Here is a 14,844-nt window from a genome sequence, read left to right on the forward strand (position 1 = left end):
TCCCAGTCAATCCAACACATTCTCTCGGTGGAACTATTGAGCTTCTCGAGAATTTTTAGCATTTCGACAAGTTTCTCTTCGACCTCTAGGTTGTGCGCCAGGGTATAATGTGTGTAGGGCACTTTGCGACGATTAACTCAAATCCGCACACCAGCGCACAATTTGCGCGCCGACTGCCCATGCGCCAAGTTTTTCACTTGCCAAATCACTATTAATCAGTGGTTTAACGAAGTAAAAGCTTTGTTACCGTCAATAATATCTTTGTTGTACATTATATCCAGACATAAGGAAGCTCAATGTTTTAGACAAAAAATGGATCCGAACCCTAAGAGAGATAGACCACTTGGCGTGAACCATTTTGACACTTGTTTATTTACATTTTGTATGGCGCACAACCCGGCGCATGGGCTGTCGGCGCAAGTTGTTGACCAGTATGCGGATTTCAGAAAAGATTCGCAATATTTGGGTGCACACCTAGCAACACTATCGCCAAAAAACAACGTAAAACAACGGCAAATTTGTACCCCTATTCGAAATGTGACAGCGCCGCGTAATGGCCACATCCCCAGTTATTTCAAAACAACCGCTGCAATGCTTTACACAATCGCACTGCATGAGTTCGGACGTCTGTTCTCTTATGCATTTCGTCCGCCACCAATCGATAGGCCGCCATCGCCATCTATATTTGAAAGCAATGAAACGTTTTTGTCGTTCTGTACCACCCTGTATTTCTCATAGAGAGCTAACGTGGCGTGCGCTGCGTGACGTTTTGCGATTGTCAGTAGAGTAGAAAATAGTAAACAAAACCCTCCCGGTGGCTGGTGTGACATAAGTTTTCAAGTAATTTTTAGTTAGTAGTAACTTTAAAATTAAGCCGTATATTCAATTATTTTGTTATTAATTCGCAATGTCTATGAGTAACAAAATGTACAACGTGAGTAGGAAGCTATTATCGGCGACCAGCTTACCGCAGGCATCAAGTAAGTTCCTCCTTCATGTATGAACTCACGACCTCGACAGACGACAGCATGTTTGCATTGCAGGATTTTTCTCGGCCACCTCCAAATTGCAGAGCGCTGCCAGCAGTTTATTCGCCGAAGAACAGAATCGTCAGAGGGATATGGTTGGCCGCATAGAGAAAATCGAGATCCGATACCTCGGAACGCCCAAAGACACAACCCTGGTGATGAATCAGGGACTTTCTACTCCACTCGATTGCGCTAAACGTAAGTTATACTGCAAGTTTTTTTGTTTCACAGAGTATTTTATCTTAACATAGAGCATGAGCACCAACTATGTAATGTAGTGCAATATTAAAACTCGTTAACGCAGAGTTTGTAGTAAAATTTTCTAAATATAATATGGTGGTCTGTCGTTTAATATGCAGGAAAAAGTCGGGAAAGTGTATAAACAAGTTGTAAAATGATGATTCATTCTGTACGAATCTGTTGGGATAAATACGACAAACCTATTGATTAACCCTTTGTTTTTCAGATATTGGTGAAAAATACTGCCGATTCTCCGCTCTGGCCCTTCTCGATAACAACACTCCGTGGGATATGCGAAGACCATTGGAAGAACCCTGCACGCTTCAGCTGCTGAACTTCACTTCGGCAGATCCGCATCTGGTGAACAAGGCATTCTGGAGAACTTGTTCATTCCTTCTTGGAGCGGTTCTGCACAAAAGCTTCAAGGATGAAGCAGGCCTGTTCTTGCACAGTTTCCCCAAACCAAATGGTAAGTGAATAGCGATTTTTGATGTTTTTTAAATTAACTTTAGATCAATGTTTGTTTTAGTGAAAACGGGTAGCTTTGTCCACGATATTGCCTTATCCAAAAACGGATGGAAGCCAACGATCCAAGAGCTACGTGCTTTGTCGATTGAGATGGTTAAACTAGCCCAGCAGGACCTTCCCATCGAACGTTTGGATGTAAACAGCGAGTTAGCTCAGCAGATGTTCAGCGACAACCCGTACAAGCGTGAGCAGATTCCAAGCATATCAAGCCAGAATAATGGGTTGATCACGGTTTACCGAGTGGGAGATCACGTTGACATCAGTAAAGGACCCATGGTCAGCTCCACCGGATTGCTTGGAAAATGTACGGTTGCCGCCATACACGAAATTCCCAAGTCAAGCACGGATCAACTGTCGCTCTACAGGGTACAAGGCGTGGCGCTGCCTATTGGGTTAAACTTGAATCATTTCGCTTACGGTATTCTGGAAGATCGTGCGAAAAAACTGGTAAGCTGCTGAATGCATATGAAATGAACACCGTAAGATTGCCCTATTTCTTTTTTTTTTTGCAGAATCCTGCAAAACTACCAAATGAGCCTTATGAAGAGGTTGCATCAGAACAGGTGGCGTAAGAAGTAATGTTCTATTATTTTACTTTCTTCCAATAATAGAGTCAAAAAGGAAAATATTTGAGTTTCACTATTCGGAAAGAAAATAAGCCAGTATCTAAAGCATCAAAGGATCTAAACATTTCAATTTCTAACAATATTGTGTAACGAGCCTAAGCGCAGTGTTGGGAATACTCACGTGCAAACGTTATACCTACTTGCTACTATCTCAGTTCAGAAGCATGTTGTATTTCTGCAAATATCTGGACTAGCTTAGTCCGGTAATGTGTTATTAGTAAGGAATCCTTTGAACAGTTGGCCTTGGGGTGAAAAAGGACTACTGTTACTAATATCTCGACTCAGTAAAGAGATATAAAGATGACGTCCTCAACAAAATCGTTCAAGTGTATAAAAATCAGTGCCGCAAAGATTTCCAATTAACAATTGGGTTTTTAAATTTGTAAATTTATTATTTTTTTTAATATTTTACGAAAGAGCACCTTTTTCTGCGCCACTCTGATTTTTTCAGATTTTTCGAACTTTATTTAGATACCGAAAATCAATTTCAAAGAGATTTTTTGAAATTACCTTTTGACAGGTGGACAACTGCTTGACAGCTCCGCCCAGTACAAAATCCGCCGAGAGGTGTTTGGCCAAATCGCTCCCTTATAAACTTAAACATGTTTTAAATAGGTTCCCGGAAACCATAATTCATGAAAATTTTGATGTCGCCCCAGTCTGGTGTGCAGTTTAAGCATATGAAATTAACTCATTACCGTTAAAGAAACCAATTATGTACCACACTAGATGGCACTGGTGTAATTTAGATCATGGGTCTTGATTAACATACGTGGAAAAAGTTTCATTGTAATCGTTTCAGTATTTCCGACTTAAGCGTTACATTTACGTAAAATAATTGTTATTTTTTTCTTTATTTGTACAAGATTCACAAAATCTAAATTTCTCGCATCGGAGATATCTCCGTCAATACTAAACCTGATGAAATTTTGATTTTGATCTATATATAATAAACTGTTGCTGGTTGAAAAATCAGCCATTTTGATGCATGCAATCAAAAGTTATACACTATTTTTCGTGGTGCAATTTGAGTCGGAACACCCTTTAAAGTTATTATCTAAAACGAAATCACCTCATGTTACAATGGTTGTTTTTATCAACTAAGCACCACAACGATGGCCAATAATGTCCCAAAAATATATAACAACACTTATTGTTTCACGAATTTACTTTGGTAAATACAGTGGATCTAGCACTACCCAACGAACTGGCAAAAGCTCTTATCACAAGTGTAAACCTGAAGCTATGGCCTCCGAAGTAGTTTGGTTGATCTGGAATATTTCAAAACTATATTGGAATGCCTCATGAAATGCCAGGGGGATTACAAAGTTTGGCTGACCTAGAATATCCCTATAGTGTCTCTAAATGATATTAGAGATTTCAAGAGCTTCACGGATCCCAGCAGACTATGAAATGCTATTATTTATAGAGAAAACACATTAGACTTCAAGGAGGCAGGTTAACAGAATCATTCCACGGTAGACCTCAAAGAGCATATCTGGTGAACCGCTTTTGGACTCTCTCGATGCCTTCAGCATAGACGGCATGAAACGGAGCCCAAACTTGCACTCCGTACTTCAATACACTGCGAACTAATGCACAGTAACGAGCCTGGATAAAACAAAGAGGAGAAACGTCAAAATTGGAACAGTCGATATAGTGTCATCCCCATAGTTCCAATCGAGCAGGAGACCTGTCAAAACGACAAGGATTCTCCACTTTGGTATACTCGAGACACTTTAATGCACAGTACAGCGATTGAAGTGCATAAATGTCATCGAAATGCTGAGTATTGCGTCGCAGGAAACCAAGCATTGCATTGGCTTTGGCCGTAGTTATGGCAACATGTTGGTCGAAGCGAAGTTTAGAATCGAGAATCACACCAAGATCCTTGATCGACGAAACTCTCTCCAGAGGTTTGCTATCTAAGCTGTACTCAAATCTAACAATAGACCGGCGATGATTGAACGAGATCACTTTACACCTCTTGGCATTCATCTGCATACCGTTCATATCGCACCATTTCGACACACGTTCGATGTCGGCTTGTAAAGCGCAGCAATCTAGTATCGTTTTTACTACTCGAAACAGCTTCAAATCATCCGCGTAGAGCAGTTTGCCAGACTGCAAGCGATCGCATAAATCATTTATAAAAAGGACGAAAATGAGCGGTCCAAGATGGCTGCCTTACGGAGCTCCTGGCGATATATCGATTAACGAGATTTTTAGCCTTAGGCTAGTTCATCTCGGGACCCACGCCTTACTTCCCTTCCAAAGGAAGAACTCACATTTTGCGAGTTTGTCGGGAGTGGGATTAATAGAGGTAATAAACTATAGAGGAAGAATGTCGCTGACGTCGCTGCCGAAACATCTCTTGCTGGCGGAGATAAGCCGGGCTATAAGTGTCAAAGCGAAAAAGTATGCAGTTTGACAGATAGGTACCCGACATGTTTGTGAACGAGAACAAAAGGAATAGCAGCGACATTGGGGACTACGAAGCAAATTACCACAGTTGACCATGTGCGTGAAGCGCCGATTTTTTAACATGGGGAAGCATAGGAATTAAGTCAATTTTAAAATGCTTCTAAAAAATTCAAAACATTATTTAATTAAAAACGGATTCATGTACGGGTTAAGAACCTTCGTTTTCTACACAATCAGTACTTAATCTGGGAAAAAACTTTTTAATCAAAATAATATGCTTAAAAGTTTGCTAATTGAATTTCTCATCACGTACACCAACCCGCTTTTAATTAAATATTGTTTTAATTTTTTTTTAGAAGCATTTGAAAACTGACTACCTATGCTTCCCCATGCTAAAAAATCGGTCCTTCACGCATACAGTCAACTTTTTCCAGGTGGCAGCAGCGTACCTTCGAACTCTCGAATTCGTCCTCTATAGTTTATTAACTCTATTGTGGGATTCGATCCCAGGTAAGACGAGCTTGGTGCACTATGGGAAAAGTGGTGGTCAAAAATCGAAAAATTTACTTGCTTTGAATGACGTGTCTCATATACCATTCGATAGCCAGATAGTTCAAACCTAGATTCCCAAAATTTCAGCTCTCTGTGATGGAAATTCATTGCGCCTCAGATAACAGACTTAGAAAAATAGTGAAAATTGTAGAAAAAATGCATTTTAAACAAATGCAATTTTCTCAGTGAAAAAAACGATTTAATTTTGGAATTTAATCCACTGTTGGAAATGTTATTGTCTGAACTTCAAAATGGGTGTATGGTTGGGGTTACACGGTTAATTGAAATTGGTAAAAAAATGAGTAATTATTGACAAAAACAACATATTTTGCCTAAGTTGGTCTATAACTAACAAGCAGGGTCGAGCAGTCTCAAGAGACCGCCACCACAGTTTAATTTGGGGTCTATACTATCTGCGGAACGCGAATCCAGCTGCGGATAGCTGCGGATGAGCGTCATTTTGACATAAAATCGAAAAATTGATTTTTTTTAATTATTTTTTTTTTGTTAATTTCGATTATTGGTTATGCGAGCACATACAAAAAAAGTGCAAATTTAACAGTGCTTCAAAGGTGGAACTGTTAATTGTCAAATTAAGTCTTAGAAATGTCACACACTTAATTATTTTTATGTTAAAAATGGGTAAAAACTGACAGAAAATTATCGTTCCATACAGAAACTGTATCAACCCATCTGGACTGAAATGCTTCATGGTTCACGAAAATCTTGTTTATATTTTCAAAAGATATTTACCAACGGGGAAAGAAAAACTACATCTTATATATTTATTTTATTAAAAAAATACCTACTTGTATTTAAAAGACGAGGACATTATTTTCAAATCGTTAGTTCGTTTTCAACTTAAACGCTAGCAACATGAACATCGCACAGTAGTTAATTAATTTAAAACAAATCTGAAAGTAATTGTTTGTGGTTATATGGAACATGGGAGCATCATGTTACCACAGACAAACAGATGTATCACTTGGAACAAAATGCGATCAAAATCATCGTCACAAAAACATAAGCGCACAATGCTAATTACGCTGTGGTTCGCAAACCCACTGAGTAGATGGCGGTAGCGAGCAAACGTCAAACAGGAGCAAAAACGAGTTGTCTGTGGTGTTACTTAAGATCTAAAAAAATCAATGCAACAACAGCATTTGAATATATCAAGGCAAAATCTAATTTCGATCTTGGTAAAGAAGAACGACTACTTCAAAAGTTGAAGAACGTAGGACAATATTTTTACAATCCATAGCAAAAGGCTCACGCAAAAAAAAATGCTTTGAAAAATACAATAACGATTGCATACAGACATAACGATTCAAATAGGGTGAATTTGATTAGCCATGTTCTCAAAAATCGTGAAAGTGAATCCAAAATGTTTACAATTCCCAAAAATGTATATGGAATGATGTCACTTGAACAGAAAAATGAGTAGATATTGCTTGTGGATTTGATGAAGTTTCAAGAGACAGTTTAATAAAACTTATGATGGAAATTTATTAATGCAAAATGATATTCTATTTAGTAGTATATTCATTCCTGTCTTATACAAAATGGAGACAAACCATCAACCTAGTAAATGATGGTGATATGTGTTCAGTTAAATAATAGAAGCATATTAACAAATTATTCATTCGACGAGTTTGAAAAAAAATATTACAGTAGGGGGGGGGGCAGATAAGTTGGAGGGGAGGGGCTCTTGATGGATAAATAATTCTTTACCAAAATACCTAATTGATAAAACAATACTACCCAAGTAACCACTAAGCCGTAAAAATTGGCACCAAGTTGGTTCTATATCCACATGAAGAGCAATGTTAACAGAGCTCATTAGAATTACATCCTATAATAGATCTGCTTAAAAGCCAATTTTGGCGAAATATTCGGCTGATATACGGCCAGCTTCAATCTGCGTACCGAGTCTCTGGTGAAAGAGTTGTCAAAAATGGGTCAAGAAAAAAGAAAAAAAAAGTTATTTACTTTCTTTATTTTTTTCTCCGAATGTTTTCCATCGAAGTCTACTTTTCTTCGATTTTTACGGCCTGATCCAGATTCGATCTGATGTCCTCGGGGTTGTTAGTCTTAAGTGGATGTCGTCACGTTTCTCATCTGCTCCATCGATGCACCAAGAGATCGGTTTGCTCAGCACCGTATTTAAGGAAAAGAAGGCAACAAGTTGGGACAGCATTGATGTTTCGATCCGAATGTTCCGGATGATCCGATGTTCGGATCTGAAATCGGGCACAATGTGGCCGCATTGGAAATGTATAAAATGGTTTTATGTAGGGTGGAGAGATCTGCAGGAGATGCAGCTATAGGGAAGTTTGGGAGGTTGACGAGGTTCCGTAACAAGAGGAATAAAAATGGGGCCCATCGATTAGTTTTGGTGTTCGTCTGTAGGAAAAACGATTGAAACTCCACAGGTAAACATCCGACGAGACATCCGATGCATTTATATCATAATCAAGGAAGCAGCTATACATTTTCTGTTTCCATTTAATGCTTGAAGTGTCCGACGACAAGCTTCCACCGCCCTATCGATCGTACGAAGTTTTCGAGGAGATTTTATTGTTTTGCTTCGGTTCAGTTTTGTTTTGCTTGAAATCAGCTTTGATTGATGTAAACTACAGTCACTATATACACAGTCTGGCGGACTGTCACTTTCGACCGGAGCCAATCGAGCATGACGTCATAGTGTCCACACCGATAAATGCTACACCGTGACGTCATGCTCGATTGGCTCCGGTCGAAAGTGACAGTCCGCCAGACTGTGTATATAGTGACTGTAATGTAAACGTCATGCACGCCAAGCCTTTTAACAGCACTGTCAGGCTTCTTATTCGGCTGATAGACACTGGGTTTACAAGCACTATAGCATAGCGTCATATACAAATATACGGCTCATTTCAGTGCTTACTATTTATAATGCCTAAGAGCATTTGAAAATTTCCTACTGAGCCTATTGACACGAAAAAGCTGCTGTATGACCTTTAGACCGCTTACGCTAGTGCTTAGTGGTTACTTGGGTATTATGTAACATTAAAAAATGGGGGGGGGGGTCATATTTTGCCTAGAAGGAGGGGGGGGATGCTTCTACCTCCACCTCTCCTATTTTATCTTATGCACGGTAGTCTTATTCTAGTTTTGATTTGCATTTGAACTGCCCTAAAAATTAAAAACAAACGTTTAAGTTTATTGTTCAGGAATAAGTAGCTCCTAACTGGGTTAAATTCTAGTTACACCTTTCAGATGAGATGAAAATACATAATTTTGACTAATGTTATGCTAATCTTACTAGAATACCACAGACAAACAGACGTAACACTCTGATATTTTGCATCGTACACCGATTTAACGGTCTATTTAAAAATTGATAGTTTCGAAAAATGTTCGAAGTGTTACGTCTGTTTGTCTGTGAGAATACTATCAAAAAATGCGTAAAAACCAAAAAAATATTTTTGGTCACCACTTTGTATGCCCCATAGTGCATTGGTGCAAGGATGCCAGGCGTAAAGCGATAGATTGTGAGAAGATTACTGTGAAGCGGCACAGCCCGCTTGGTTGCACAACTTGTAGGCGTTATATGACAGATTGACACTGTGCTGTGATGAAAGTTGGAAGGAAGAGAAACGGCTTTTTTCAATCCGTTTCTGGTTCTAGCGATCGCCACGAACATACGAATATACATGAGATGTATATGTAGGAAAGAGAGAGAGTGAGAGAGAAAGTATATAGAAAGATACAAAGTAGGAGGAAAGGGACGAGACAGAGATTGAACCCAGGACCTTCTGCATATGAACCAGAAGCGGTAGTCACTAGACCACCAATACATGATCCATGTGCCAAAAATAAACATGTCCCACCAACACACCAACATCCGCATGACCTTGTGCAGGCGCAGAGAATTCAACGGCCTGATGTGGGCAAATGATTGCAATCATCACTTCCCTCCCCTTCCCCATTCACCTGCAACCTGACGCAGCAGGCGCCATTGTCGCCTTAAAATACAAGACCACCAACGCTCACACACTGAAGATGCCTGTTAGTCCCAAGCATCTATCTCATTGGTTTCTTGTGTGAGTGTAGCTGATCTGGCGATACTGCAGTTTCAACTGCGGGCGGTCAATCAAGCTCAAGTGGGATTCGATCCCAGGTCCTCGGCGTGATAGTCAAGTGTTCTAACCATCACACCAGGTCCGCTCCACAAAAAGTGATATTTGTTTGTTTGAGATAAGAGAAAAGTACTGAAAATAATATCTCAATTTTACTCCTGGAACATCATCATCATAGCACATTTAGTTCTTGGTAAGATCTAACCAATAGCAGTGAGCTATTTGATTGATCTTCAAATATCAAGTTTTACTATTGGTTAGATGTTTTTTTTTTTATTCTTAATCACTTAACCTAATTTACAGCTCTATTGTCCACTGGGGCACTACGTGAGCAATTTCAATTGACAGCTGCACTTACAATTTGTACAGCGGCTAGATTCTATTCTACTTCATCGAACTGGTTGCCTTTCTGCTGCTTTCACTTTTCTACTTTATACCTGGTAGAATGCCCAAGTAACCACTAAGCCGTAAAAATTGGCACCAAGTTGGTTCTATATCCACATGAAGAGCAATGTTAACAGAGCTCATTAGAATTACATCCTATAATAGATCTGCTTAAAAGCCAATTTTGGCGAAATATTCGGCTGATATACGGCCAGCTTCAATCTGCGTACCGAGTCTCTGGTGAAAGAGTTGTCAAAAATGGGTCAAGAAAAAAGAAAAAAAAAGTTATTTACTTTCTTTATTTTTTTCTCCGAATGTTTTCCATCGAAGTCTACTTTTCTTCGATTTTTACGGCCTGATCCAGATTCGATCTGATGTCCTCGGGGTTGTTAGTCTTAAGTGGATGTCGTCACGTTTCTCATCTGCTCCATCGATGCACCAAGAGATCGGTTTGCTCAGCACCGTATTTAAGGAAAAGAAGGCAACAAGTTGGGACAGCATTGATGTTTCGATCCGAATGTTCCGGATGATCCGATGTTCGGATCTGAAATCGGGCACAATGTGGCCGCATTGGAAATGTATAAAATGGTTTTATGTAGGGTGGAGAGATCTGCAGGAGATGCAGCTATAGGGAAGTTTGGGAGGTTGACGAGGTTCCGTAACAAGAGGAATAAAAATGGGGCCCATCGATTAGTTTTGGTGTTCGTCTGTAGGAAAAACGATTGAAACTCCACAGGTAAACATCCGACGAGACATCCGATGCATTTATATCATAATCAAGGAAGCAGCTATACATTTTCTGTTTCCATTTAATGCTTGAAGTGTCCGACGACAAGCTTCCACCGCCCTATCGATCGTACGAAGTTTTCGAGGAGATTTTATTGTTTTGCTTCGGTTCAGTTTTGTTTTGCTTGAAATCAGCTTTGATTGATGTAAACTACAGTCACTATATACACAGTCTGGCGGACTGTCACTTTCGACCGGAGCCAATCGAGCATGACGTCATAGTGTCCACACCGATAAATGCTACACCGTGACGTCATGCTCGATTGGCTCCGGTCGAAAGTGACAGTCCGCCAGACTGTGTATATAGTGACTGTAATGTAAACGTCATGCACGCCAAGCCTTTTAACAGCACTGTCAGGCTTCTTATTCGGCTGATAGACACTGGGTTTACAAGCACTATAGCATAGCGTCATATACAAATATACGGCTCATTTCAGTGCTTACTATTTATAATGCCTAAGAGCATTTGAAAATTTCCTACTGAGCCTATTGACACGAAAAAGCTGCTGTATGACCTTTAGACCGCTTACGCTAGTGCTTAGTGGTTACTTGGGTGATGAGCACAAGGATGATGATGGATGGCCGTTGTTCCTTTCCAGTCCGATTGGGGGTCCATTATGAGTAGCAGTTCGCCGATGTCCAGGTATCCGGGTCCGTTTGAAGAGGGTCAGTGTCAGTGTCAGTGTCAGTTGCTCACAGGGGAAAAGCAACTGACGAAAAATTGCAAATGCCGGGGGTGGGAATCAAACTGGTTAGATGGTTAAAAAAACAAATTTTTGCCATTATTTTCAGTACTTTTACCTCTTATCTCAAACAAACCAATATCACATTTTGATCGTCAGTGTTTGACCTCTGCTCGGGTAAGCCTATTAAATGTGCTATTAATTTGGAACACCTAGAACATCCCAAAAAATAAAACACCTTTCTTATCCTTGACGAAGGCTAAATGAATACATATGAACGTAACCCATATCTAAATTCAGCTTTTAGAACAACTGGTATGTCAATGATGTCGTTTCTACAAACTTTATGGTATTCAGGATGTTCTAGGCAGAGCCGTAGCGTACGGTTGGCCAGGTTGGCCCACGCCAAGGGCGCCAACCTCAGAGGGGCGCCGAAAAGGGTCAAGGCTAGAAGGAAACAGGATAATGCTATTGTTTTCTTAAAGTTATCAATATTTCATTACTTATAGCAGTGTTTCCCAAACTTTTAGGAGGTATCGCCCCCTTGGAGCTTGAGAAAAACTTTTTCGCCCCCCTAAATGAGATTTATTTTTTTTATGAAAAAGGCTGAAACTTTGTTGAGCTGAAGCCCTCAAAAACCCACTATTTGACACTACTGTGGTGAAACTGATATTTCAGGCCAAACATGTCTAAAGGTCCAATCTGCAGAAGAGAGGCTCTCTTTGGTTTGCCTCTCTTTCGTTAATATCTCAGCTGTTTATTTGTTTCATGATTGTCTCCTTGCATTGAACGATGGTCAAAACAATCGTCTTTTGATTTGTACTGTAAAAATAGTTGAAAAGTATATCATTACATTGCAATAATTGAAAGAGAAAGTGAACAAAGAGAGCCTCTCAAATGCAGATAGGACCTATTGAAATGTTTGGCCTGATTTAATGTATCTAAAATAGTATCTCTTATTAAAAAACGCATTATTGCATGTATAACAATACATTTTGAAATCATGTTTGTGCTATACATATTCTTGAACAAAAACGAGCAAACAGAATGGATTGTAAACATTTAGGAAAACTCGTTATCTTACACCAGATATTTTACTAGTGTTTTTAAAAGGGTTCTCCTACTGGTAGGATATTGAAATACAATTTCAAAAATATTTTTTATACAGAAAGAACAAATCAGGAATATATCTGTGTATTTTCAAATATAGTCAGCTTTTCAAAGTAAACGCAAATAATGAAAAACCAGTATAAATTGGAGAAACTTCTATTGTCAAATAAGTAAATATGCAACAGTAATTACTCGGTTTTGCGGGAAATCAACGCTGAATTCGTGGAAAAAAAATCAAAATAGCTACTAGTAATAAGTTTAAAATTTTCAAACAATGTGTGATAGCTCCCATCCAAAACGTGTTCTGAAATTCGTCTGAAACATCATGATTTTGATTGATAATTCCATGAAAAAAAACGCCCATGAACTAAAAACAAAACTTTCTCATCAAGTAAAAAACGGTTCTGCTCATAATCTCTTATAAAAGTTTCTTCATAGTTTCTTAATATGTATAATATTAGATCTCCATAATTCTTAGGAATTATTTAGGAAATTCATATAGCACTCTTATTTGTGTTTTTTTTTTTCTTGGAATTTTGACGAAAAGTCCTCATAAACATAAAAAAATTCTGTAAAACAGATATTTTTCAATATTGCGCGCAAACCCCAAAATTTTATTCCCACCTTTGGGTTTCCGCGCCGAAGACCCAGCGCCAGATTCGGCGACACAGAGACATGACAGCACTGTCGCTGGACAGTTGGTAATCCTGATATTTGACGGCGGTCATCCGTTAGTTGTGAGAGTGGATTGTTTTCATGCAAATAGAGCATTTCGCTGAAAATGCACGTGTATTAAGTAAATATTGACAGATTTCTTGCTGTGTTAGTGTGGAACTTAGCGTTTTGCTGTATCGCGGAAGCCATCGCTGAAAAAAAAACCCAGATTAATCCACCTAGTGGTGATAGCGCCTTTCTCGTCGAATATATACTCATGATCTTTACGTCAACATAAGCCGATCCTGAGAACACTTATACGCTTAATGCGATTCATGTAAAATTTGACCTCCTTATGAACCAAATTGTGCACAGTAATTTTAGACGCAAAAGAAGATTGGAAAAACTTTATTCAGTGTTGATGCTTTATATTAACACCACAGGAATTTGAAATGGAGTGGTTTGATGGGATTACTTTGGTTACGATTTTATTCGCTTGTACATATAAGAAGACTTTGACTATTTCTTCACTTTTAATCTTACCCAACGTTTACCAGGCTATCAAAAAAGCCACCATTTGATTTATTGCTAACATTGGTTTTGTTCACTTTCATAATTCCACTATTTTAAGTGCCGCATGCATGGGTTTGGTTCAATTTTACGTTTGACCATTTCCGGCGGACACCTGATACCGATTCCATGGCACTACTGGTTGTCCCAAATATTGTATGGATATGGCTATTTTCTTGTCAACTGGTTATCAGGCTGCCTGAAAAGCCGCGAATTGATGTGTTCCATGGGGAGCATCCATTAAGTGCGTGACGCTGAAATTGGGAATTTTCGAAGCTCCCCCTCCCCTCTTCGTACGGGTTTTTCCTATACTTAACCCGGGAGCGGTCGCATCGTGTACTGAGTACACGCACCATGAAAAAAGTATGATGATTATGTATGATTTTGGTTTACTTCTATATTTTACCATTTCCGGCGGGGCACTCGTTACCTGTTCTTCAACACTACCGGTTCTCCCAAATGTGCGTCTGAGACTTTTTGCTGATAAACTGTCAATTAGGTTATTGAAAAAGCCGCGATTTGGTGTGTCGCATGCATAGGTTCGGCTTACTTTTATATTTTACCACTTATGACGAGACACCCAAATTCGGTTCCCGGACAGGACCTGTTGTCCCAAATTTGCTCTGCGACTATTTTTTTTGCTAACCGTTCAACAGGTTACCGAAAAAACCGCTGTTTGATGTGTCGCATGCATGGGTTTGGTTCATTATTATATTTCAACACTTCCGGTGGGACATCCGGAACCGGTTCCGGAACACTACGTGTTCAGATGAGACTAGTTTCTTGCTAACCTTTCATTAGGTTATCAAAAAAGCCACGCTCTGATGTGTCGTATGCATGGGTTTGGTTCACTTTTACATAAGGCGATTTCCGACGAGACACCCGGAACTGATTCCGCAATACAACTGTTAGTCTCGATTCTGTCACATTCGCCCGAAAACCATTCGCCCGAATAACAAACGCCCGTGGGACAAACGCCCGAATTCCATTCGCCCGAATAGACCATTCGCCCGAATGACCGTTCGCCCGAAGAGACCATTCGCCCGAAAGTCATACGCCAGAACGATTCCTTGCAATTTCTTAGAACAAGTTTTTTTCTGGTCTGCCATGATGGAAGTTTAAGGACAGACGCATGGTG

The 14,844-nt window shown here is 39.5% G+C and overlaps 2 protein-coding genes across 2 annotated transcripts in view; both read left to right on the top strand.

Annotated features, from left to right (window-relative positions):
• Positions 1-14,844, top strand: part of LOC134291769 (uncharacterized) — a 582,206-nt gene that overhangs the window by 182,259 nt on the left and 385,103 nt on the right. The gene's annotated exons all lie outside the window — the stretch shown is intronic.
• On the top strand, positions 797-2,422 carry LOC109402897 (large ribosomal subunit protein mL39). Its single transcript, XM_029868635.2, has 5 exons — positions 797-980; positions 1,044-1,226; positions 1,495-1,737; positions 1,798-2,243; positions 2,309-2,422. The coding sequence occupies exons 1-5, from the start codon at positions 908-910 to the stop codon at positions 2,366-2,368; spliced, it is 1,005 nt and encodes a 334-aa protein (XP_029724495.2). The 5' UTR covers positions 797-907; the 3' UTR covers positions 2,369-2,422.

Source organism: Aedes albopictus, chromosome 3 (assembly GCF_035046485.1).
Source record: "Aedes albopictus strain Foshan chromosome 3, AalbF5, whole genome shotgun sequence".
In the NCBI taxonomy this organism is placed as follows: Eukaryota; Metazoa; Arthropoda; class Insecta; order Diptera; family Culicidae; genus Aedes; species Aedes albopictus.